Here is a 27910-nt window from a genome sequence, read left to right as displayed (position 1 = left end):
CACACTAATACATCTGACATAAAAATAATCAAAAATGCGGTACCAGATGTGTCTTCAGACTCCTTAGCTGAGTCTCTATTTTCATCTGAATTTTAATTTCAACCCCTTTTATCTCACCCAGAGTCCCCTTGAACAAGTCCTTGTCCAGGATGTCCTGTAGACTTGTTCTCAAGTCCACCAGCCCTATGCACTACGTCCCAATTTATTTTTAATTTGTGTGCCGCTATGAACTGTGGATCTGTGAAATAAGGCCTGCCCTCATTCTTACCCACCCCAGAAAAAATGGGGGGCTGCTGATGTGACTTCCAGAATCATGGCTCCTGGTGCCATTTTGACTAAGGTGAGGAGCCCAGCCATCTGAGCAAGATGGAGGGGCTCCTCACCTTGGGCCCAGGTGTTATAGATTTATTCACAAAATGCTATGCAAGTGTATGGGCCCTATATCTTCTTCCCAACTAATATCAATAAATGCCTCTTTATAACCCTTTTATAGAGGGGTCTCCTAAGTCCCTCCATTTTTACAAACTTAGCCTTAAATTGAACCATTAACAATTCACCTGAAATGCTCAGGCTGCATCTTTCTGGCCTTTAATGCTGGCAGATCTTCCATTCCTGTAAATGGTGGATCCCCAGGTTTCTCAGCAATGTGGGGAGGACACAATGGGAAATCCCATTTTCAGCAGTGGAACCAGCAGATCTTGGTGAACGGCGCGCCTCCTCCTGCCATGGGAAACACGTAGTAGGAGGCCAGAAAATCTTGTCGTCAGGGTTTATGCCCTTACACAGGGTATTGCATATTTTTGGCATTCTCCACCTTTATTTCAGATTTAAAACATCTGCAATATTTTGCTTTTATTTTGAGAATAATTGTTATGTTTTTAATTGTAATCTATACTTTTTCCAACTATTTGTAAATATTTGATTTTTCTGGTTACAATTTTAGTTCAAAAGTCTGTCCTGGAAAGGACACATACCATTACCATTGATGGACAAAGCATTCAACTCTCAGTAACTCGGTACAGTGGTTCACAGACAAATTCCAAAGATGATGTACAGGAATTGCCCTCACCAGTAAGTATAACTCCATGCAACAGTCATTACAGAAAATTCTGTTGTCACGAAATGACTGAATTTCAAATATTGGCATTCAAAAAGGGAAAAACAGCTTGGACCATTTTACTGGTGTTATCCTTCTGGGATACTACTGGTGTTATCCTCTGGGATACTATTAGATTTTAATAATGGGTTTTAAGATAAAGTGCATTGTGTCAAACTTGAATTTGTCAATTTCAGTACAGGGCTTCAACTAAATGCTCAAAAACCTGAGAGTAGATAGGATCCTTGTCACTGGGAGTTACCTTTAGATTCGACTATTTCAAAACTGCCCATGACTTAATTCACACCAAGTTCCATTCCTCTCTCATAGAATAGAGTAGAATGTTGTTAGTACAGTAGGAGGCCATTCGGCCCATCAATCCTGCACCGACTCTCTGAAACAGCATCCCACCCATGCGCTGCCCTCCATCCAATCTTGCAACCCTGCACATTTAGTATGGCCAGTTTACCTAACCGGCACATCTTTGGAGTATGGGAGCAAACCCACGCAGACGTGGGGACAATGCACAAACTCCACACACAATCACCCAAGCCAGGAATCGAACCAGGGTCCCTGGCGCTGTGAGGTAGCAGTGCTAACCATTGTGCCATTGAACTGCCCACCCTTGTGCTCTTGGCCGACTGTGACTCCAGGTCAAGCGACTCCCTTCGTGATCTCATCCTTCTCCATTTCTGCAACCACCTGCCCCTCAACCTTCCAGTAAATGTGCACTCTTTCTGGCTTCTTAAACATCCCGAATTTTCATCACTGCACCTTTGCTGACCATTCCTTCAATTGCCTAACCCTAAATTTTGAATTCCTTTACTACAGCTCCTGCTTTTTTCCTTTAGAACACTTCTTAAAACCCCTCTGCTATCTGCTTTAATATCTTCTTACGTGCCTCTGTGCGATGTTTTGTTTTCTAATGCCTTGCTGAAGTATTATTACTTTAAAGGTGCTATTAAATTACAAGCTGTTGTTTTAGAACAAGAACGGACTCAAGGAACCTAAATGTAACACACTCTACAGGCCATTGGCAGGCACAACAATTTTTTTCCAAAATGGAGAGATTGCAATTATATATTTTGACCTCAGGATGTCCCAAAACTTTATCACCAATGAAACACTTTTGAAATGTATCATTATTGCAGTGTAGAAAATGCAGTGGCAATTTACACCGAGATGTCACAAGTAGCAGATGGTAATGACCAGATAGTCTGTTATTTTTCAAGGAACAAAAACTGCATGTCCTTGATAGGTATGTCCCTGGCAGGCAGGGAGGAAATGGCCAAGGGACAGAACCATGGTTCACAAAGGAGGTTAAATGTCTTGTTAAGAGGAAAAAGGAAGTGCATGTAAGGATGAAAAAACAAGGTTCAGTTGGGTTGCTTGAGTGTTACAAGGTAGCTAGAAGTGAATTAAAGAAAGGGCTTAGGAGAGCTAGGAGGGGGCATGAGAAGTCCTTGGCGAGTTGGATAAAAGAAAACCCTAAGGCTTTTTACTCTTATGTGAGAAATAAAAGAATGACCAGGGTGAGGTTAGGGCCAGTCAAGGATCGTAGTGGGAACTTGTGCATGGAGCCAGAAGAGATCGGTAAGGTGTTGAATGAATACTTTCCTTCAATGTTCACTAAGGAACGGGACCATGTTTTTGAGGATGAGTGTGTGATACAAGCTGGAGGAGGTAAATGTTCTGAGGGAAGATGTATTAGCAATTTTGAAAAACCTGAGGGTTGGTAAGTCCCCTGGGCCAGATGGGATACATCCTAGGGTACTTTGGGAGGCAGCGGATGAGATTGCAGAGCCTTTAGCTTTGATCTTTGGGTCCTCGCTGTCCACGAGGATAGTGCCAGAGAACTGGAGTGTGGCAAATGTTGTCCCTCCCTTCAAGAAAGGAAATAGGAATGACCCTGGTAATTATAGGCCAGTTAGTCTTACTTCAGTGGTCAGCAAGTTAATGGAAAGGGTCCTGAGCGATAGGATTTATGACCATTTCGAAAGATGCAGTTTAATTCGGGATAGTCAGCACGATTTCGTGAGGGGTAAGTCCTGCCTCACAAATTTAATTGAATTCTTTGAGGCAGTAACTAAGTGTGTGGATGAAGGTAGAGCAGTTGATGTCATGTGCATGGATTTTAGTCAGGCGTTTGATAAGGTTCCCCATGCTAGGTTCATGAAGAAGATAAAGATGTGTGGGATAGAAGGAAATTTGGCTGATTGTATAAGTAACTGGCTGTATCATAGAAGTCAGAGGGTGGTGGTGGAAGGAAAATTTCCAGACTGGAGGCCAATTACCAGCGGTGTACCACAGGGGTCAGTGCTGGGTCCTCTGCTATTTGTGATTTTTATCAGTGCCTTGGAAGAGGGGATTGAGGGTTGGGTTAGTAAATTTGCTGATGACACCAAGATTGGTGGAGCAGTGGATGAGGTGGAGGGCTCTTGCAGGCTGCAAAGAGACATTGATAGGATGCAGACCTGGGCCGAAAAGTGGCAGATGGAGTTTAACCCTGATAAATGCGAGGCAATTCATTTCGGTAGGACAAACTTGAATACAGATTACAGGGTCAACGGCAGGGTTCTAAGGAAGGTGGAGGAACAAAGTGATCTTGGGGTTCACATCCACAGATCACCGAAGGTTGCCATTCAAGTGGATAGAGCCGAGAAGAAGGCTTATAATATGTTAGCATTTATTAACAGGGGCTTTGAGTCTAAGAGCCGTGGGGTTATGCTGCAACTATACTGGACATTGGTGAGACCACATTTGGAATATTGTGTCAGTTTTGCTCATCTCACTATAAGAAGGATGTGGAAGCATTGGAGAGAGTGCAGAGGAGATTTACCAGGATGCTGCCTGATTTGGAGGGTAGAGCTTACGAGGAAACGTTGAGGGAGCTGGGGCTTTTCTCTTTGGAACGGAGAAGGATGAGAGGCAACTTAATAGAGGTTTATAAGATGATGAGCAGGATTGATAGAGTGGACGTGCAGAGACTATTTCCTTGGGTGGATGTAGCTGTTACTAGGGGGCATAACTATAAGGTTCATGGTGGGAGATATAGGAGGGATGTCCAAGCTGGATTCTTCACTCAGAGAGTGGTTGGGGTGTGGAATAGACTGCCTGCTGTGATAGTGGAGTCGGACACTTTAGGAACTTTCAAGCGGTTATTGGATAGGCACATGGAGCACACCAGAATGATAGGGAGGGGATAGCTTGATCTTGGGATTGGACATAGCTTGGCACAACACAGTACAGGCCCTTTGGCTCTCAATGCTGTAATGTTCTATGTTTTAATGATATTGATTGAGGGTTAGATATTACAAGACAGTAAGATGCCCCCCTTGGTGTTCTTTGTAATAATGCCAAAAAATCTATTGTGTTCACCTGAGAGAGCAGACAGGACCTTCATTTAATGCCTGATAAGAAGACAGGATCTCCTGAGTGTAGCATTCCCACAGAACTGCATGGTGCATCAGTCTAGATTTTGTGCATGATTTCTGGGATGGTTGACTTTGCTCTGCTGCTGAAGAGAACAGCAGTGTGCTTTTCATGGGATCAAGGGCTCCAGGAGGTCCAAAGACTGAGAGCTGCCATTCAGTCAGAGACTAGCACTGGGTGAGGAGGGTCAGGGGGAAGGGGATCAGCAATAAAGGACTGTGGCTTTCCACGAGATCCCCTGCCTGATGCCAGGTACTTCAACCACCCACTCAGTGCCTTTGAATGAGAGGTCCACTCTTTGGAATTGGCAAGGAACCCTACACACATTTTTTGTCATGTCATTTGCACGCTGAGTCTGTCCATCTGCTTCACTAGAACTAGGAAGCATGGCTTAAAAGTAAGAGGAAGCAGATTTAGGACTGAGTTGAGGAGGAACTTCTTCAAACAAAGGGTTGTGAATCTGTGGAATTCCCTGCCTAGTGAAGCAGTTGAGACTACTTCATTGAATGTTTTTAAGACAAAAATAGATAAATTGTTGAACAGTAAAGGAATTAAGGGTTATGGTGAGTGGACAGGTAAGTGGAGCTAAGTCCATGAAAAGATCAGCCATGATCTTATTGAATGGTGGAGCAGGTTCGAGGGACCTATTCCTGATCTGGTTCTTATGTTCTTATGCTGCTGAATTAATACCAGCAGCAATGGGATGAGATTGTTAAGAGGGCATTCATATCTCACTTAAGGGCCTCAACTGACAATGGGACCTTTTCTCTGTGGCCTTAATCAGGCTGGAGGCAGGAAGGTAACTGGGTGCCCACTTGCCACATATCTACCCAATTAAATGTCCTCACTGCATCCTAATTGAATGTCCTCACCACAAACCTGCCAAAGGAAGGAGCATTAAATTCTATTCCTGGAGTGGGCCTTGAACCAATAACCTTCTGAATCAGAGGCGGAAGTATCAACAGTTAAGTCACAGCTGATGTACAACAACAGTGCAGCTGTCCCCCAAACACAATGATTAGTGATTTTTCAGGAGGACCCCGCAACACAGTCCTCTCCCTACTGCCTCCCCACACCTTCAGCTTCTCTTGGCTGACAAGCTTATGCTTGAGTTTCCAGCTGTTTTAAATGGAGAGAGGAAGAGGGAGCATGGCAGGTGCACCACCCACCAGAAGCTTACTCCCCAGGATCCTTCCCCTAACCTTGTAGCCGGATCAATTATCAAGTAGAGCAGATGATGACAGATCCTAGTATCACTGTCAGAACTACCTCATTGTGGAAATCCTTGGCCAGTAATGTCTTTACAGAGTATACTAGCAACCATTAAGTTTTTCTAATGACTATTTTTAATTTCAGGTCATAAAAGATTCTACCTGTGCCTCTGAGGGTAAGACAGAACATTCATCAGTATTTTTCCACAATAACTGGCATTGAATTTTTTGGGAATCAAAGAGGCAGAAGTTTATAAGAGTTTTAAAATGTTTTACCTTCCATTCGTATTATATAGTGAACAGTTGGTGAGCGTATTACGCAGGCAGGTGTCTGAGTCATTTTTCACTCCAAATATCAGTTGGACACCTGTTCCAAGTCATTAAGATTGCTTCGCAACTACCGTGATACTGTGACTATCTTGCGTAGATAACTAAATTAGCAGATGACTGATATTCAGCATATGTTGGTAAGAATTTAATAAGGTTACACTTCAGAAGCTTTTTACGGAAGGAAATATCATGGAAGCAAATGGAGAAACAAAAAAAGCAATTGGGGGAAGTAGTGATCCGGATATGAAGACAGCGATACACTGGGGGACAGTAGAGGTTAGGAAGGGTGGATTGACAATTGTGAGAGAAGGAGTGGCCATGAGGGGCGGTGGCAATTCAATCAGTCAATTATTCTTTAAAAGAATTTACTTTTCTTTGGCTGCATTTAATGGTCCCTGTAAAGAGCACTGGTTAAATTAAATGCAAGATCACTTTCTCCCGAAAGCAGCCAGCCCAATATCTGCCTCGTTTAGGGCAGACAGTTTATAAAGCTGGCTGCAAGCAAGCATTAAAGTCCTTATTTGCCACTTATTTGCATGTACAAAGACATTGCCTTTTTCCTGCATGGGTCTTTTATTTTGTTTAGTCTAACTTTATGGCATCATTGAAATCAATCATAGAAACCCCAGTGCAGAAGGAGGCTGTTTGGCCCTTCGAGTCTGCACCGACAACAATCCTGCCCCAGGAATATTGGATGCTTTGGTTTATGTTGGACATCTGTCAAATCTGCATTAGGTCAGCCAACACCAACCATACTTCCACTGGAAAATGTAAAGCCAATGCTCCTTCAGCACCATCTAGAAGACCCTGATGCTGTAATCTTCTCCCTACCTAATTTTTAGACGTAAAGTTCAGGTATGAGATGGGCTTTTGCTGGGAGCTTGCACCTGGTCTATGAATTCCTCAATCCTGCTTCCTCACAAGAATGTGCATATGTACATACCGGGAATATGTACTGGACTGCCATGTCTTCAGTGTTTTGTTTTAACCATTATTCTTTTATTTTTAAACTACTAGCAGCTTCACCCAGTAAGGTACAGGATGAAGGTGATGGGCAAAGTGATCTTATCAACTCACATCGAATTTGTATTAAATTACAAACTGAAGATTTTGAACCTGAACACTTCAGCTTTTACGTTGAATGTTGCAGTGGCACCGACTCTTTCCAGATTTTATACACCAATGAAACTTCCATTTTTATTGTGGAATTTACAGATAACATAGGTAAGACTTAAATAAGGGACTGTTGCACACCCTAAGTTACTTACATAATGAAAACTTCACTCAAAACCATTGAGTCGTGTAATTTAAATGTTTTGCATCTGTAAAAGTACTATAGAGCAGGGATGCCCATGGAATTAGAAAAATGATTTCAAAGTTTAAGGGATGTTGTCATTTAAAGACAAGAGGTTGTTTTAGAGTGAGGTATCCAACCTCAATGTAACATGGAGTTACAAAGCCCTGGAATGGCCAGAATTTAGTTGAGGTGGCAGGGTTATTGACTACAGGCTTGCAGGTGAGGTGCCTTCTCCCTTTGGCAGTCAGTGGGAACTGAGATCACATTTTACAGGGCAACCACTCAAGTGGTTGTCACTTGGACTGCCATCCCTATTAAGGATGATTGTCCTCTGCCAATAGCTACTAACTAATTAGAAGGCAGCAGGTCAGCAACCTCCCCAGAGACGCTGGAAGTGATGGCCATTGCTAGGTCTGCACCAAGAGAGAGAGCATGCACTACTAGATGTGTTTCCGCATCTTTCAAGGATTTAAAATTGCTTAATTGCAGCCATGTGTCCAATGTTGCATTGTGCATGATTGCTGTGGTAATAGTAAAGGATATAACAGTGGACTTCATGAATAAAATTGCAGAATTTCTGTCAATTGAAAATATAGAGTACTGGTGAGACCACACTTTGGATGCTGTGTACAGTATTCCTAATTGAAGAAAGGATATAAATGCATTTTACAGGCAGTTCAGAAAAGATTTCCTAGACTATTATGAGCAATGGGTGGCTTGTCTCATGAGGAAAGGTTTGACAGGCTAAGCTTGTATTCGCTGGAGTTTAGGTAACTTGATTAAATCCTTTAAGAGCCTGAGAGATCTTGTCGGGTGGATGTGAAAAGGAAGTTTCCTCATGGGAGAACCCAGAGTTGGAGATTACTTTAAAAATAAGGGATCATCCATTTAAGATGGAGATGAGAAGAATCTCTTTCTGCCTGAAAGTAGTGAGCCTTTGAAACTCGTTTCCTCAAAGATAGTGGAAGAAGAGCCTTTGAATATTTTTAAGACAGAGCTAAAATGATTCTTGATAAACAAGGATGAACATTTATTGGGAGTAGGCAGGAAGTCAGTAAGATGAGTTGTGATCTTTTTCAACAGTGGAGCAGGCTCAAGGGGCCAAGTGACCTACTCCAAATTTATATACTATCTTTATTTTGAATCTAAGAAGTTTCAAGGAAAGGCTCTTTAATAACACTAGTAATTTGCTTGGATAAATGCAAGTCCAATCATAGAGTCATATAGCACAAAAACAGTCTCTTCAGCCCACCAAGTCTCTGCTAGCCATCAAATACCAAGCTATACTAATCCCACTTACCAGCACTTAGTCTATATCCTACTATGCCTTGGCAATTTGAAGTGCTCATCCAGTTACTTCTTCATTGTGCAATAGCACCTGCCTCCCCAACATCTCAGGCAGCGTATTCCATATTTCCATCACTCTCCTGTCTGGGGGGTTTAAAAAAACCTCAGATTCCTTCTAAACCACCTCTTAAACCTATGCCCTCTGATTTTAGACACCTGTGATGTGGGAAAAAGATTCTTACAGCCTACCCTATCTAGTCAAGGACTGTGTAATTTTAATCAGATTTACCCTTCTGATTTCAATTGAACAAGATTACTTTATCCTTCAGTCCTTCTTTCTAGAAATGTTTTTAGATATCACTGAATCTATTTGTCTCAACATTTAATTTTAATTTGCACCCTCTGATTTTGTAGTGCTTGATTGGAGCAAAGCGTTCCCTGGATTTACACGAATGTGATCAATCAAAATTTATTTGTTATCTAATATCACTCTTGAAGAACAAAGCAGTGTTCATTGCAAATTTTCAATATTCTTTTACTTATGAATTTTCCTGTTTTCCCCCATCTAGATTTGAACAAAGCTGTCCATGCTTTCAGCAATAAAAAGTTTTGTGGCCTGGAACCAGTTGCTGAGCATTTACCAAGAACACGATGCCTCCGTGTTACTCAGTTGCCGGACTCAATAGCGGAAGATTATCTAATATTGTATTTTGAACGCTTCCTGAAATGTGATGCTAATGTAGAAGCCAATGTGGACAAATCTACACAGTCTGCAGTAATGATTTTTCCAAACCCAGAAGGTAATTCTCAATTTATATGTACGTGAATTGGACCTGGGTATAGGGAACACTATCTCTATTCCATCTCGTTCACGATTATGTCTGCTGCTGGCAAAACCAGAAAATCCTGCTGAAAGAATGGTGGTATGAAAAGTGAACTTAAAGACTCCAATGTTTAATTCTCTAAGTGCAGTACAAATCAAGTGATAAAAAAGCCAGTGCAATTTTGGATATTACAAGGAAACATTAGTACGAAAGTAAATTTTGTTCAACGAATCATTAGTTAGGACAAAGACTATTGGGAGACATTTTGGAGCACCTCACTATAATAAGCTTATACAGTATAGTATTGAATAACCGAGATGATGAGAGGCTCGGTTAACAATATATGTGAGGATTGACATGAAATCCTGGAATTATTTCCACTAGAACAGAAAAGGCTATTTGGAGACTTAATAGAGGGAACATTATGAAGAGTTTGATACTTAGTCTTTCCTTTTTTTATTTCCTTAAGTTGGTAAATCAGTGATAAGAGTCATCAACCGTTAAGAGGATTTCTTTATACAGAGGATTGTTGGAACATAAAATCCTTTCTCCAAGGATCTATTTGTCATTAACATTAAAAATTTCTAAATATTTGAAACTGAGGATGATGCAAAGCTTATTGAAGAAGGAGCAAATAATAGGATTTGTTTTTTATTGCATTAACGAAAAGGCAGCTTAGCCACAATGGACCCAAATAATTTCCTGCATTACATTGTTGTAACTATCAAGAGTTTGTTATTTTGATACTTATGTATTAGTTTATTAACTTGAGATGAAATAACTTTCATTTTTTAAAATTCAGCTGTTGAACATGTTCTATCTGAAACACACAACGTTAGAGATCACACTTTGAAATTGCATCGTTATTATGAAGGTGAGAAGTTAACGGAATTTACATCTGAGCAAGACAGAAATGATTCTAAACCATCAAAGGACAAAAAAGACTCTGAAACACTGATCCAAAAGAATGACTTTGAAACGCTGATCCAAAAGAATGACTCTGAAACACTGATCCAAAAGAATGAAGATGAACCCAAACTTGCAAGCAATTGTGTGACTGAGGAAAATCAGTACAAAAACAAGTTTTATATATTGATTTTGAAGAACCAGGATCTAGAGAAAAAATTTCCTAATGTTCAGCTGCATTTTGACATGATGCAAAATGTTGTGCAAATTACAGGGCTGGAAAAGGATGTTCTCAAAGTTCAAATTGAACTGTTAAATAAAGGAAGCCAAATAATAAACAAAATCACCCACTTTTCAAAACATTTAACAACGTTTTTGACACAATTAAACAATGAAGGTTTCCTGACACAAATGTTTTTGGACTCCAAAATTAATGCAGTATATACATTTGATGATGCTGAAAAGGAAGGAGTTTTGTATGCAGCATCAGAAAAAGATGTAGTAAAAGCTGAAGAAAAACTGAAGGTGACCTTTGCAGAAGTAACAGTACCAATTCCGGTAAACTTTAGCATGGACAATACAAATGATTTCAAATTCTTCATAGAGAAAACCACAGCATCCATTAAGAAAGAACACTTGGAATTAAAAGACATAAAAGAAAAGAACTTGCTGCAGCACTACCTGGAACCAAAAGGTGCTTCAGGCCAACATGACTGTATCACTCTTGTTGGGTACAAGATCATTGTTGAAAATGCAAAAATATGCATTGAAAAGTACATGGATGAAAACCGTATGATTGATTGTTTTATTAAAGTTCCATCACTGGGTGTCTTTGAATTTATCCAGAGGTTTGTGAACTTTTCAGACCTCCTCCAAGATATAAATGTCCATTTTGTGAAAAATGAACGATCATTGGGGTTAAAGATTCAAGTAAGTATGAAAAATGCAACAGAAACAGAAGCTGTAATACTGGACATGTTGAAACAAGTTAAAATGCATCAAAGAGAACTGTACAAACCTGGAGCTGCTCAGTTTTTTGCTAAAGACCCAGACCTTTTGAAGAAACTGGAGAACCCTTACCAATGTGTAATCTACATAGAAAATCAAGAAGGGCAACAAATAAATCTTGCTCCTTCCGATAAACTGGAAATAGTATTGTCAGTCACGTTTCTGAACAAGTTCAAAATCTCCATTGTTAAACATGATTTAGCAATTCATGAAGTTGATGCAATTTTACACTTGGCAAATGAGACATTTGATTGTTCCACCGGATTGTCAAAAGCTCTGGTAGAAGCTGGTGGTCCTGAGCTTCAAGAAAGCATTAATCAACTGAGAAAGAACAAATACGAGCTGAAAGATGATGATGTGATTCCAAGGTTCCCTGGAAAATTACCATGCTCGGTGGTCTTACATGCCAGATGGACAAAATCAGATAGGCAAGAAGAAACAGTTCTGAAGAAGATCATATTGGCAGCTCTGAAGACTGCAAGTGAACAGCTTTACACATCTATTGCAATTCCAATTATTAACTCGAGTGAGTCCTCCGCATGGATAATGGTAAAAGCCATTAAAGAATATTGTGAGAAATCCAGAAAATCTGATGTCATGCTGACTGACATCAGACTTGTGAGTACTGATGATGCCGCTATTAAAACTGTGAAGAAAACCGTTAAACAGGCAATGGAACCCGAAACTAAACATTCAAAAATCCCAGTAATGAAATTAGCCTTCAAACGGGAAAAGAAAAGCTCATTGGCTGACACAGGCCTGGAACCGTGGCAAGAAGACATCAGACGACCCAGCATGTCCATAACGCAGCCTGTCACTGCTGCACCTGAAATAGACCCAGCTAACTCGGGTGACACATTTGTAACAAATGAGGGATTAAAGGTGATTCTGGTGAAAGGAGACATCAGTAAACAAAAGGTAAAATAAATTGTGAGCAACTGAAGTGCAGGGATGGGATATTGGGCTTGAATTGTTAAACATTTTTGGATGATGTCCATGTCCTCGGATCTCAGTGTCACCTGTAGCAGGTGCACATGTCTGTGGGATAAAAGGCACTGGAACCATGTTATAGTGCTAATTTGCTCAATGATCGCTACAAGCTTTTAGAACAGCCAGATCATGACATTAATTAGCGTGCAATGCTGATTTGATGCCATGCTACTGTTTTGGAGCATGCGCTCCAAACATCATTCTCTGTCTAGTCTCACACAGCTGGGCGTGTGTTCGGCAGCAAGAAAAACCCTTTCCTGCTAATGCAATTTGAAGGGATCATCTACTGACCAGATAGTTGCTGGTTAATTTCCTCTAGCTGTCAGGAGCATTTGGTGTTTTCTACATTTTGTCCCAAGTTTCAAATCTTGATTTGATTTCCAATTTTTACAGGGAATCACCATTCATTGTCCTTAAGAAGGTGAGCTGCCTTCATGAACTGCTGCAATTCATCCTGCGTAGATATACCCATAGTGTTTAAAAGTAAGAGAGTTTCAGATTTAGATTCAATGACACTGAAGAAATAGTGATATAGAACCCTTCCAGTGCAGAAGGAGGCCATTTGGCACATTGAGCCTATACCAACTCAGCATCTTACCCAGGCCCATTCGGGCTCATTGATGCTATACTTAGACAAATGTGGCCTTGATGTCAAGGGCAGTCACTCTCGCCTCACCCCGAAGTTTAGCTCTTTTGTTCATTAGTTGAACTGAGTTATCCAGATGGAACCCAAATTGAGGCAGTCAGCAAATTATTGCTAGGCATGTGCTACTTTATTGTGCTGATAATGACCCCTTGCATCACTTTACTGATGTTGAGGGTCGACAGATGTGGCAGTAATTGACCAGGTTGGATTTGTCCTGCTTTTTGTGTACAGAACATACCTGGGCAACTATTCTCCATTACTGAGTAGATGCTAGTGTAGTAGCTTTACAGGAACCGCTTTGCCAGGGTACAGCAATTTCTGGAGCACAAGCCATCAGCACTATTACCAGAATATTGTCAGGGCCTATAGCTTTTGCAGGATCCAGTGTCTTCAGCCATTTCTTAATATCAAGTGGAGTGAAAGAAATTGGCTGAAGATCACCATCTGTGATGTTGGGGACCTCCCGATGAGGCCATCCACTCTGCATTTCTGGCTGAAGATTGTTACAAATGCTTGAGCCTGATATTTTGCAGTGATGTGCTGTGCTCCCCACTCGTTGATGGGGATATTTATGGCGCTTCCTCCCCTAGTGAGTTGATTAATTATTCAACACCATATATGATTGGATGTGGCCAGGACTGCAGAGCTTAAACCTGATCTGGTAGTTGAATCATTTGGTTCTGTTTATTTAGACTTTTATTTCATCTCAACTTTACTCTTGTATTTGCCCAAGTTTGATACTGGGTGAGTTGACATGGAAAGTGTAAGGGCAAAAGGTGGTGGTTGGATTGACATGAATTGGCATTAAGCTGTCACTGGGGACTGTAAAAGAAACTAAAAGCAGGACTAGGGCACTCAGCCCATCGAGCCTGGTCTGCCATTCAGAGCTGCGATGACGAGTCATCCTGACTCGAAGTGTTGGCGCTATTCTCTCTCCACAGATGCTGTCAGACCTGCTGAGATTTTCTAGCATTTTCTGGGGTTTTTTTTGCATATCATGGGGATCAGTGCTGAGTCCCCTATTATTCCACATTTATATAAAACAACATAGACAATTGTGGGAGGGCAGAGTTAGTAAGTTTGTGGATGACACAACCACCTTTCACAGTAAGGTTGAGTGTTTTGGGCTACAGGAAGATATAAACGGGATGGTCAAATGGGCAGGTAAGTAGCAGATGGAATTTAACCTTAAAGTGTGTGGTGATACACTTTGGAAGGAATACTTTGACAATGAAGTATTCAATGAGTGGCATGACACTAGGAAGTTCTGAGGAACAAAGGGACCTTGAAATTTTTGTCCACAGATCTCTAAGGTTGTGGAAGGGCATATTGGTGGGGTGGTGAAAAAGGCATATGAGATACTTAATCTTTATCAGTTGAGGCACAGATTACAAAAGCAGGAAGGTCATGTTGGAGCTGTATAGAACATTGGTAAGGCAGGAGTACAGTGTGCAGTTCTCGTCGCCATATTATAGAAAGGATAGGATTGGACTGGAGAGGGTGCAGACGATATTCACCAGAATTTTGCCTGGGATGGAACATTTAAATTATGAAGAAAGGTTGGATAGACTTGGGTTGTTTTCATTGGAGCAGAGAAAACCTTTCCACCTAGAGGGTGGTGATGGTCCAGAATGCACTGCCTGGGAGGCTGGTGAAGGTGGGTTGCCTCACATCCTTTAAAAGTAACTGGATAAGAACTAACAGCAGTAGGCCATCTGGCCTGTCAAACCTGCTCTGACATTCAATAAAATCATGCTGATCTTTTTGTGGACTCAGCTCCACTTACCCACCTGCTCACCATAACCCTTAATTCCTTTACTGATCAAAAATCTGTTTATCTTTGCCTTAAAAACATTCAATGGTAGCCTCAACTGCTTTACTGGGCAGGGAATTCCACAGATTCACAACCCTTTGTGTGAAGAAGTTCCTCCTCAATTCAGTTCTAAATGTGCTCACCTTATTTTGAGGCTATGCCCTCTCATTCTGGTTTCGCCCGCCAGTGGAAACAACCTCCCTGCTTCTATCCTATTCCCTTCATAGTTTTATATGTTTCTGTAAGATCTTCCCCCCGCCCCCCCATTCTTCGAATTCCAATGAATATAGCCCCAGTCTACTCAGTCTCTCCTCATGAGGCAGCCCTCTCAACTCCAAAACCAACCTAGCGAATCTCCTCTGCATGCCCTCCAGTGCCAGTATATTCCTTTCTCAAGTAAGAATACCAAAACTGTATACAGTATTCCATGCGTAGCCTCACTAGCACCTTGTCTAGCTGCAACATAACCTCCCTGTTTTTAAACTCCATCCTCTAGCAATGAAGGACAAAATTCCATTTGCCTTTATCACCTGCAAACCAACTTGTTGCAATTCATGCACAGACATCCAGGACGCTCTGCACAACAATATGCTGCATTTTTTTTTACCATTTAAATAATAGTCCATTTTGCTGTTATTCCTACCAAAATGGGATGACCTCACATTTGTCAACGTTGTATTCCATCTGCCAGACCCTTGTCCACTCACTTAAATTATCTATATCCCTTTGCAGACGTTCGGTGTCCCCTGCACACTTTGCTCTACCACTCTGCTTAGCGTCATCTGCAAACATTGACACACTACACTTGGTCCCCCAAATCTAAATCATCTATATAAAGCATAAACAATTACAGTCCCAACACAGACTCCTGAGGTATACTGCTAGTCATTGATTGCCAACCAGAAAAACGTATCTCCACTCTTTGCTTTCTGTTACTTAACCAATCCTCTATCCGTGCTAAATCATTACCCGTAACACTGTGCATCTTTATCTTATGCAGCAGCCTTTTGTATGGCACCTTATCAAATGCCTCCTGGAAATCCAGATGCAGCACATCCACAGGCTCTCCTTTGTCTACTGCACTCATAGTGCCCTCAAAGAATGCCACTAAATTAATTAAACATCAACTGCCTTTTATGAACCCATGCTATGCCTTTGCAATGGGACAATTTCTATCCATGGATGATCAATTAACATTATCATAATATTCAAGGCTATGGACTAAGTGCTGGTAAATGGGTTTAGGTAGATAGGTTAGGTGGTTCTCACATGTTGGTGCAGACTCGATGGGCCAAAGGTCCTCTTCACATTGTACTGTGCAGAAAAGGTCCTTCGGCCCATCAATAACTACACGAATCCCACTTTCCAGCATTTGTCCCATATCCCTGAATTTTATGATATTTCAAGTGCTCATCCAAATACAACCTTCAAAAAGCAAAGTTTCCAGCCTCCATTCCCTTCCCAGGCAGTGCATTCCACTTAGTGAATAAATGTTTTCTTAAATCCCCTCTGAATTTCTTGCCCCTTATGCAAAACTATGTTCCCTTGTGTTCTCCTTCAACCAACCTGCTTCCTATTCATCCTGTCCAAAACCCTTCATAATCTTATACACCTCAATCATATCTCTGCTCGAGAGAAAACAATCCAAACCTATCCAGTCTCTCCTTATAGCTCAAATGCTCCTTCTCAGGCAACATCCTAGTGAATCTCCTCTGTACCCCTCCTAGTGCAATCCAGCTGTGGGTCTAACCAATGTTCCATACAGCTCCAAATTTTACTCCCTTGTTCTTATACTCTGTGCTATGAGGGATAAAAACCAAGTGTCCCATTTGTCTTTTTAACTATCCTATTCACGTGCCCTGCCATCTTCAGAGATCTGTGAATAAGTACTCCTAGATTTATCTGTTCCCCTGGGCTACCTACACCCTTGCCTAATTACATCCAAAGTGCATCATCTCACACTTAGGTTGGTCAGATGGACAGAGCAGTGGTGGATGATATTTAACCCTATCTATACCTTCCTGTCACTTACAATCTTTTTTACTATTAACCAATCTACCAATATTGGCGTAATCTGCAAACTTGCTTATAATTCCCCCCACATTGTTGTCTATATCATTTATGTATATAACAAACAATAAAGATCTGCCTCCACCTCTGATGTGCTTACAGATGTAGTGGGTGGGTCCTCAAGGCTAAGGAATTATAGGGACACAAGTGTGACCACATAAGAAGAAACAAATAGTTAGGGGACTTCATCACTTGTCACATTTTGAGATGTCACTAAATTAAATTGTTGCTCCGCACTTCAACACGTCAGAATTTTTAACCCACCTTCCAGTTGCATGATGCTTCTCCCCATCGGGAAACCATAGTTCTCACTGGGCTTCCACGCGTACCAGATGGCTAGGTCCTCTCAGTACAAATTTCTTTCATAGTGATAGGATTCTGGCATGATTCAGTGAATCCTAGACCCTTGCACATAATCCTCCTTTAGAGCATAGAAGGAATGAAGTGCAGAACCTCATTCTGACAGACAGAAATCAAACATAAACAGTAGCTGAGGAGCATCACAGACCCTTTCCCACTGCAAGTTGTCATCATCCTCCTGCAATGAAAAGGAAGTAGGTGATTAAGAACTCCACAGCCCCAGCACCCCGATGATTGATATCTCCATCCCCTCGTCACGGAAGGGTCACGACAGCCTAGGGTCATACTATTGGACAGTGAGACAGTCCTCCTCCGTGAAGTGGGAGGTGATGAGAGGGTCTCCAGCCCTCCTGTCCATGCACACTCTTGGCCCTGCCTGGTCTCCATCATCAGGATCTTCAGAGGGCTTCTCCTTGATACTTTCCTGCACATCCTTGCCTCCAACATAATGTACATTGGTAAGATTCAATCAATATGGCTGAATTGTGAATTGTGTGTTTGATATAAACATCTCGCAATCATTTTGAAACAAGCCAGCCCTCTCTCTGATTCCAATTAAAACACAATTACATTTCTGATTTAATATACTTTAGTGTGATGTCATCGTGAACACGGTGTCTGAGACCATGAATCTTTCACAAGGACCTGTATCTACAGCAATCCTAACACAGGCTGGAGCTCAACTACAAGCAAACACAGACAAAGCCAAAGGCTCCAAAAAATTCAAAGCTGGAGATGTTTTATCCGTTAGCACCGTTAATTGTGCGTTGCATTGCAAAGAAGTGTACAACGTGATTTGTTGTTCCTGGAGTGGAAATAAATCTGAAGAAGTAAGTATTGTTTTGAATTTTATTTTCTATCAGCATAGCTGTCTTTATTGCTTTGATTTATGGAGATTTTATTTATAAATGTGAGCTGAACAAAAACACCTGAATACTATAACTAGCTTCTAAATTCACCCATCACCTGTGTTGATTTTTTTTATTTAAAGGAGGATGTATATGTTTTATGTTAATTTTAATAATCCCCTTTATTAATTGATTGCAATTTCCTACACTGACCTTTCGATACAGACCCTGATAATCAGGAGGCAGAAAGATCAGGGTTTGATTCCTGGGGAAGGGGGGTGGTTCTTCCTCGCAGGACTGGAGTGAGCAGTTGGAGGTTTTATAGAATCTGATATAGGACCAGATAACTAGATTTAAGGACTTTTATCATGTTGACTTTGCTATTTGTTCTAGATTACTTTGAAAGACTGTAGTATGTTTTAAATATAGTACATATTTTAAATAGATCACTTCTTATTGATCAGGTACTTCGAACAATAATCCAAAAATGCCTAAAAAATGCGCATGAAAGCCAATACAGGTCGATAAGTTTTCCTGCCATTGGCACTGGAAATTTGAGATTTCCAAAGGATATTGTAGCAGAAACATTTTTTGCGGAAATGAAAAAATTCAGCAATGCAACTTCTATATCCACACTTAAACAAGTGAAGTTAGTCATTTATGAAAAGGACTTGGATATTTACTCGGTATGTATGTTCTTTCATCTTTTCTTACGAGCTGAACAAAACCAAACCAGCAATTTTTTGATTTTAAAAATGAAATTAAAAAGCTGCAAGTACTGGATCACCCATCATGGTTTTGTTGAGACATCTGAGATTTTCGGGCCTCTTATCTATCCACACTTGCCAACCCATATTGGTGTTTGTTAACTTGGCTTTACCTTTTAGCTGGGCTTTTCAATTTGAAAATGTGTCGCAGTAGAGTTTTTCAAATGTTTAAAAGTTCAATGATTTCAACCACCACAGCATAAATCTGTGCAACAACTTTAAACAATTCCCTTGCAAAGCATAAGGAACTTTGAGCAAATTGCATTCGGTGATCTTTTAAAATATCCTAATAGATTTACAGAGAATATAATACTGAAGTAAATCAAACACTTCTCTTCACCACAAAATAATGAATAGCGAATGCGCATGCACTTTTAATTAAATGTTCTCAACAATAAAATTTGGAGATTAAAGATGGTTGAATATTTGAATTATGCTTCTATTTCAGTTTTAAATTTTATCAAATAAAAATTCAGAATATTTTGACACAGAAACAATCTTCAACTTTGCAGGCATTTGAAGACGCATTGCTGTTAGCAGAAGGAATTCCAGTCAATGAGCTCTCATACTATAAAGAACTGAGAAAAAATCGAAAAGTGGATTCACAAACAGGAAACATAAGTAATTTAAAACTATTATCTCACTCTTTTTACATATCTTGCATTTTTAAAGATGAATCTATTTGTTCTGCTCCTAATACGTTAATTAACCTTACTATGCTGTACACAAAATAATTTAGCAAAATATTTGCAGCAGAACCCAAAGCTGTGCAGGTTAGGTAGATCGTTTGTTGCCCATGAGTGTCCGAAGGTACGTAGGTAGATGGATGCACGGAGCTATGTGGATAGGGCTGGGGGAGGGTGACTGAGTAAGATGTTCTTAGAGAGGGTGTCAGTACAGATTTGATGGGCCAAAATGGCCTCCTTCTGCATTAGGGGTTCCAGGATTCTGTATGCATTCTATATGCATTCTTATATGCCGATGGATTTACATTAATTAGACTCAGTTACGGAGGCTATTTGGCCCATCATGCCTGTACCAACTCTTTAAAAGCAATATCCAATTAGTCCCATCTATTATTAAAATCAAGTGATATTTAAATATTCTTTATTCTCACATGGAATGTGAGCATTGCAGGTAAGGTCAGCATTTGTTGACATTCCTAATTCCCCTTGAAACTGGAAAGGTTGTGAGGCCATTTCAGACGGCAATAAAGCATCAACCACATGATTGGGGATCTGGAGTTACATAGGCACCAGACTACACAAGGATGGCAGATTTCTTTGCTTGAAGAATATTAGCAAACCAGATAGGTTTTTATGGCAATCGATGACAGTTAATGGTAACCTTTACTGAGACTGGCTTTCAATTCCAAATTTTTATTAATTTTAATTTGAATCCCTCTAGAAAAGCTAGAAATGCAGTTCAGGTTTTGCATAGATGCTGCAATATGGTAGAAACTTGAAGGCTTGATTAAAAAGGGGACCAAAAGACAATGAAGCACAGGGGAAACCTGCCACTAACTACGCCACCTGGTGGCACACTATCCAATTAGCTGCAACACAGTCAGAAAAAGTCTACTGCAGAGAAGCAACAATGTTGTTGTTCGTCCATCGTCATCGATGAGGACCTCGACACTGTTAGTCATTTTGAGGCTGGTTGCGGTGTGTCCGTGGATGACTGATCAGGCCAATTTGGGCATGGAATGTCCTGGCACATATTGGACAGACTTGTGTAGACACTGTAGTTGTTGCTCTGGACTTGCGCAGCTCACACTTAAGTTGTGCTTCAGCAATACACCTTGCTTCGTAAGCTTGACAGCCTTTGTGGATGAGGCAGCACCAGGTAGGGCAGTTTTGTGCCAGCGTTTCCCACATGGTTGTGTCAACGTCAAGCAACTTCTGGGAGGTTTTGAGTGTGTCTTTGAAATGTTTCTTCTGCCCTCCACGTGAGTGTTTTCCAGCAGAGAGTTCCCCAAAAAGGAGCTGCTTGGGTATGCGCTCGTCTGACATACGGATGACATGACCTGCCCACCAGGTCTGTGCTCTCATCAGCAGTGTGTGGACTGATGGTAGATTTGCTCTAGAGAGAACTTCAGTGTCTGGTACTTTGTCTTGCCATCTGATGCGTAATATTCTGCGAAGACAAGTCATGTGGAAATGATTGAGCTGTCCTGCAAGCCTTCGATACACAGTCCACGTTTCACAGGCATACAGGAGGGTAGTGAGTACCACGGCGCTGTAGACCTTTAGATTTGTTGCTGGGCTGATTCCTCGACGTTCCCATACAGTAGAATGCAGTCTACCAAAAGCAGAACTTGTCTTTGCTATTTTGCAGTTAACTTCAGCATCAATAGTCACTGCTTGGGAGAGAGTGCTGCCAAGATAAGTGAACTGGTCCACTGCCTGTAGTTTCTGCCCTTTGATTGTGATTATGGGTTCTGTGTACAGTGCATGAGGAGCAGGCTGGTGCATGACTTCAGTCTTTTTAATATTGATGGTGAGTCCAAAGTTGTCACAAGCCATGGAAAATTTGTCCATACTGACTTGTATGTCTGGCTCTGAGCCAGTATACAGGGCGCAGTCATTGGCAAAGAGGAAATCTCTCAGAACAGTGTCTTTCACTTTGGTAATAGCTTGAAGTCTCCTCAGGTTGAAGAGCTTCCCATCCACTCAGTACTTGAGGCTGGTTCCAGCAACACTGTCCTAGAAGCCATCATTCAGCATGGCAGTAAGCATCATGCTGAACAGTGTGGGTGTGAGCACACAGCCCTGTTTGACACCATAGGTGACTGGGAATGCCTCAGAGGATTCTCCGCCATCCAGTGCTCTGGCCATCATGCCATCAGGGAACTGGTGTACCATCTGAATGAATTTTGGAGGGCAGCCGAACTTTGACATGATCCTCTGCAGGCCCTGTCGGCTTACAGTATCGAAGGCTTTCACGAGGTCAACAAAGGTTGCATAGAGCTCGCGATTCTGCTCCTGACACTTCTCCTGAAGCTGGCATGCAGCAAAAATCATGTCAGTAGTTCCACAACCTTTGTGGAAGCTGCACTGTGACTCTAGAAGCAGGCCCAGCTCCAGATGAGTGACCAGACGATTTAGCAGGACTCTTGCAAGGGTTTTTCCTGTGATGGAGAGCAGCGAGATTCCTCGGTGGTTGTTGCATACTTACCGATTGCCCTTCCCTTTGTAAAGGTGTACGATGGAAGCATCTTTAAGTTCCTGAGGAATGGATCCTTGCTTCCAAAAGGACTGGAACAGCTTCTCAATAAGTGCAGGACCAGCAGCTCTACTGCATGTCTAGGCGTGTTTGGGATGTCAGGGAGGGGTAATACCTTTGGTGGGGGAACATGTCATGTCCTTTCAGGGCGGTTTGTCCATCCTTTGTCCCCACCTGGCACTCAGCTCTCATTTGTGGCTCCCCGTAGCTGTTTGCATGCGATAGCGGCCACACCCCAGGCAACAGCCTCGACCAGCCGGCTAAACCAGGTGACGGTAGCCGACGGGTCTCAACCCTCGGTGAGATAGGGAGATGTCTATCCCAGCATGTGAAGACAGAGTCCGGTGGATTGAGCGGAAGAGACCAATGGAAGGTCCGACGGTCTCTGCAAGCATCAAAGCAACGATAGCAGAACAATAGAGAGCAGAACAAGGCAAGAACCCCCCTCTCCGTGGCCACTCTTTTCCTCTTTGATAAAAGTCCAAGATTGACCTTGTTGAATCACCTGAGAATACACAAATCATGAAGCCAAGTAGGGATCATTCTAGTTTCAGGACCCAGATGATGAATTAGAGTATTCTATAGACTCCAGGGGTATGGAGAGCACGTTGGTGTATAGTGTGGAAGTAGAGGATCACCCATGATCATGTTGAATGGTGGAGCAGGCTCAAAGGGCTGATTGTCCTACACCTCCCATTTCCTATATTTCTATCACTCAATAGGGGAAAGGATTTAGAAGACAAAATATGTAAGAAAATATATTTAAAAAATTGAGGACATCGGAATAATGACCTTAGAATATTTTAGCTATCCTCCATTGAACTGACAAGAAAAGGCTGAGGTAACCTGGGAGTTACCATTTACCAGAAATGGAATTGGAATGGCCATAAGCTGTAGCTATAAGAGCAAGTCAGAGACTAGGTACCCTGCAGTGAGTAACTCATCAACTGACCTTCCAAACCCTGTCCACCATCTACACGACTCAAGTCAGGAGTATGATGAATACTCTCCAGTAGCCTGGATAAATGCAGCTCTAACACCATTCAAGAAACTCAACATCATCCAGGGCAAAGTAGCCCCTTTGACTAGCATCCCATCCACACCATTGACATTCACTCCTTCCACCACCGATATACAGAGGTAGCAATATGTACCATCTATAAGATTCACTGCAGCAATTCTCTAAGCCTCCATTAATAGCATCTTCCAAACCTGTAACCCCTGCACCAAGGTGACAAGGGCAGCAAATGCATGAGAATGCCACTACCTGCAAGTTTACACCCCACCCCCGCAACTCAGAAGTAGATCATCATTACTCACCAGTTCCAAGATTTTGCTAGGTCAAAATCTTGGAACTCCCTTCCTTCCTGTTGCTGTGCTGCCACTATATGGACTGCAGCTTCAAAGAGGCAGCTCACCACCACCTTCTTGAGGGCAATTGGAGATTGTCTGTACAGACAGTCAATGTTGTCCTAGGCAACAACATCCACATCATATGTAAAAGTAAAAAATAACTGAAACAGACTGGGAATGCAAAGTAAACCAGAGCAGAAGTAATGAGCATAGAGGAGCATTTGGGCGATAGCAATCATAACATAATGTTGTTCGTCCATCGTCGTCGATGAGAACCTCGACACCATTAGTCATTTTGAGGCTGGTTGCAGTGTGTCCGAGGATGACTGATCAGGCAAATTTGGGCACGGAATGGCCTGGCACATATTGGACAGACTTGTGTAGACACTGTAGTTGTTGCTCTGGTGGCTTTGGACTTGCGTAGCCTGCGCTTAAGTTGTGCTTCAGCAATGCACCTTGCTTCGTGAGCTTGACAGCCTTTGTGGATGAGGCAGCGCCAGATAGGGCGGCTTTGTGCCAGTGTTGACACGACCACGTGGGAAATGTCAAGCAGCTTCTGGGAGGCCTTGAACGTGTCTTTGAAATGTTTCTTCTGCCTTTCAGCAGAGAGTTCCCCAAAAAGGAGCTGCTTAGGTATGTGCTCATCTGATATACGGATGACATGACCTGCCCACTGGGTCTGCACTCTCATCAGCAGTGTGTGGACTGATGGTAGACTTGCTCTAGAGAGAACTTTAGTGTCTGGGACTTTGTCTTGCCAACGGACGCGTAATATTCTGTGAAGACAAGTCATGTGGAAATGATTGAGCTGTCCTGCAAGCCTTCGATACACAGTCCACATTTCACAGGCATACAGGAGGGTAGTGAGTACCGTGGCGCTGTAGACCTTTAGTTTTGTTGTTGGGCTGATTCCTCGACATTCCCATACAGTGGAGCGTAGTCTACCGAAAGCAGAACTATACCCTGGTCATAACATAATATGATTTAAGATAAAGATTGCAAAATACATAAAACTAATACCGAAGTAATAAATGAGGGAGGAAAGCCAATTTTAAATGTTTCAGAATGAAATGAGGAGAAGTAAACTGGAAAAACCTACTGATAATCAGAAACATAACAGCAGTGGAAAACACTTAAAACACTGATAAACAACTAATGGAAGTCTGAGTTCTCAGCCAAGGCTCATTGTGCATTCTTGGCTGAGATCCCAGATTTCCATTAGTTTGTTGAAACACCTGTAAAAGATTATAGTGATAGCAGAATTTTAAAGAATGAATTTATGAATTGCTTTTATTAAGTTTTTCCCCATGGGCCATTGTTACTATTGAATTGAGGGGCAATCTTTTCACACAAAGGGTGGTGAGTGCCTGGAACAAGCCGCTAGAGGTGGCAGTAGAGGTGGGTACGATTTTATCTGTTAAAAAGCATTTAGGTAGTTACATGGGTACGATAAAGGGATCTGGGACAAATGTGGGCAATTGGAATTTGCTTAGGAGTTTTAAAAAAACAAAGGGTGGCATGGACAAGTTGGGCCAAAGGGCCTGTTTCCATGCTATAAACCTCTGATCTAAATGGGCGAGGTATTAAATGAGTACTTTGCATCAGTATTTACCAAAGAGAAGGACTTGTTGGATGATGAGTCTGGGCAAAGATGTGTAGACAGTTTGAGTCATGTTAAGATCAAAAAGGAGGAGGTATTAGGATCTTGAGAAACATTAAGGTAGACAAGCCCCCAGGGCCTAATGGATCATGCCCTAGAATACTGAGAGAGGCAAGAGAGGAAATTGCTGGGGCCTTGAGAGAAATCTCTGTATCCTCACTGGCTACAGGGGAGGTCCCAGAGGATTGGAGAATAGCCAATGTTGTTCCTTTGTTTAAGAAGGGTAACAAGAATTAGCCAGGTAATTACAGGCCAGTGAGCCTTACATTGGAGGTAGGGAAATTATTGGAGAGGATTCTTCAAGACACTTACTCCCACTTGGAAATAAGTGAATGTATTAGGGAGAGGCAACGTTTTGTGAAGGGAAGGCCATGTCTCACTAATTTGATCGAGTTTTTCAAGGAAGTGAAGAAGATGATTAATGAGGCTAGGGTAGTGGACGTTGTCTACGTGGACTTCGATAAAGCCTTTGATAAAGTCCCTCATGGCAGACTGGTGCAGAAGGTGAAGTCACAAGGGATCAGAGGTGAACTGACAAGGTGGATACAGAACTGGCTCAGTCATAGAAGACAGAGGGTAGCAGTGGGAAGGAGGGCTGTGACAAGTGTTGCCCCTCAGGGATCAGTGCTGGGACCTTTGCTGTTTGTAATATATAAATGATTTGGAGGAAAATGTAACTAGTTTGATCAGTAAGTTTGCAGCCGATTCAAAGGTTAATTAGATTTGCAGATAGCGATGAAGATCATCAGAGGATACAGCAGGATATACATCAGTTGGAAACCTGGATGGAGAGATGACAGGTGAAGGTTAATCTGGACAAGTGTGAGGTAATGCATTTTGGAAGGTCCAATATAGAGAGACCATATACAGTAAATGGCAGAACCCAGACAAAGGGATCTGGATATACACGTATACAGGTCATTGAAAGTGGCAATGCAGGTGGAGAAGGTAGTCAAGGAAACATACGGCATGCTTGCCTTTATCGGCCGGGGCATTGAGTTTAAAAATTGGCAAGTCATGTTGCAGCTTTATCGAACCTTAGACCACACTTGGAATATAATGTTCAATTCAGGTCACCACGCTACCAGAAGGATGTGAAGGCTTTGGAGAGGGTACAGAAAAGATTTACCAGGATGTTGCCTGGTATGGAGGGCATTAGCTTTGAGGAGAGGTTGAAGAAATTTTGTTCTCACTGGAACGACGGAGGCTGAGGGGAGACTTGATAGAAGTCTACAAGATTATGAGTGGCATGGACAGAGTGAATAGCCAGAAGCACTTCCCCAAAGTGGAAGAGTCAGTTACTAGGAGGCATAGGTTTGAGGTGCGAGGGACAAGATTTAAAGGAGACGTACAAGGCAAGTTTTTTTACACAGTGTGGTGGGTGCCTGGAATTCATTGCTGGGGGAGGTGCGTGGAAGCAGATACGCTAGTGACCTCTAAGGGGCATTTTGACAAATACACGAATAGGATGAGAATAGAGCAATATGGTCCCCAGAAGGGTAGGGAGCTTTAGTTCAGTCGGGCAGCGTGGTCAGTACAAGTTTGGAGGACCAAAAGGCCTGTTCCTGTGCTGTAATTTTCTTTGTTCTTTGAATACCAACAGTGGTTGATGGAGTGCTATTAAAAGTGAGTTGCTTTGCATTGGTATTGAATTTCTTGAGTTTTCTTGAGGCTGCACTCATCCATTCAAGTGGAGACTTGTGTTTTGTAGATGATGGGTAGACTTTGGGGGGGGGTGGGGCAGGAATTGAGTTACTCGCCACATAATTCCCAACCTCTGATGTGCTCTTGTAGCCACTGTATTTGTAGGGGAGGTCCAATTCATTTCTGGTTAGTGTTAACCCCCAAGATGCTGATATATTGTGTAATAACATTTCGTGCATCAAAATGATTATGTATTTCAAATATTAAAATTTTCATTTTGTATTCAGTTGTTTAACAACTTAGGTTGATTCCTGATTAATAATCAGGAATCAATCTGAAGTACCTTCTCTATTCAAAAGTCCTGATTGATTATTTTTTTTTCCACACACTTTGACTGATTCATAAACTAAGATCATCATTTTTAATACTTTTGTGGTTATTTTTACGGTGTTAAATACCTAGATTTGGGGCTGGATTTCCATAGAGTCTTGGAAACTCCAAGTATCTTTTAAAATGACAAGGGAGAACTTTCACAAGTGGAAAACTAAACTCAGCAGGACCACTTGAATTTAGTTCTTAGTTCAAACAGATCCCATTTTCACTGAAGCAAGGACTATAACCCATGGAGTTACTAATCATTCAAGCAGAGCTCTTGAATAGGCACTTTAAAAGCATTGAAGGGCAATGCTTCAATGCTCTTGAAGTGCCCATTGTTCAAGGAGCATTGGGCAATTTAAAAACTGAAGAGTTGTTTACATGGTCAGTCATTTAAAAAAATAAACTGCCTGCTTGGCATCTGAGAATGTTGAAAAATATCTGTACTCCAAGTTTCAATAAATGTTTGTTGGCAGTAAGTTGACACTAAGTTTTTCCACGTTCTGCTCTTTGGCTCCGATATCATCCCTTGTGGGTGGAGATTAGGAACAGCAAAGGGAGGAAGACGCTGGTGGGTGTCGTCTATAGGCCCCCAAATAATGATCTGGAGGTGGGGCGGGCTGTTAACACGCAAATAAGTGCGGCGTGCAGGAATGGGACGGCAGTAGTTATGGGAGATTTCAATCTGCATATTGATTGGTCGACCCATGTTGGACAAGGTGGGCTCGAGGAGGAGTTCTTGGAATGCTGCCGGGATAATTTCCTTGA

At 41.8% G+C, this 27910-nt stretch overlaps 1 protein-coding gene across 2 annotated transcripts in view; it reads left to right on the top strand.

Annotated features, from left to right (window-relative positions):
* LOC145358603 (protein mono-ADP-ribosyltransferase PARP14-like) overlaps positions 1 to 27910 on the top strand; it is a 61667-nt gene that overhangs the window by 9866 nt on the left and 23891 nt on the right. Inside the window, exons 2-9 of one of the 2 annotated variants that reach the window (XM_080212811.1) lie at positions 944 to 1071; positions 5885 to 5915; positions 7090 to 7293; positions 9223 to 9453; positions 10280 to 12309; positions 17864 to 18100; positions 18583 to 18804; positions 19398 to 19506. In XM_080212811.1, the coding sequence (XP_080068937.1) occupies positions 944 to 1071; positions 5885 to 5915; positions 7090 to 7293; positions 9223 to 9453; positions 10280 to 12309; positions 17864 to 18100; positions 18583 to 18804; positions 19398 to 19506 (3192 nt within the window). Of the gene's footprint in view, positions 1 to 943; positions 1072 to 5884; positions 5916 to 7086; positions 7294 to 9222; positions 9454 to 10279; positions 12310 to 17863; positions 18101 to 18582; positions 18805 to 19397; positions 19507 to 27910 lie in introns of both variants that reach the window. The other variant, XM_080212800.1, reaches the window with a different exon arrangement.

This window comes from Carcharhinus amblyrhynchos, chromosome 2 (assembly GCF_965287045.1).
Source record: "Carcharhinus amblyrhynchos chromosome 2, sCarAmb.v2.hapA, whole genome shotgun sequence".
NCBI classification, from domain to species: Eukaryota; Metazoa; Chordata; class Chondrichthyes; order Carcharhiniformes; family Carcharhinidae; genus Carcharhinus; species Carcharhinus amblyrhynchos.
The sequence above is the reverse complement of the archived record's forward strand: the minus strand, read 5'-3'. Positions and strand labels throughout refer to the sequence as shown.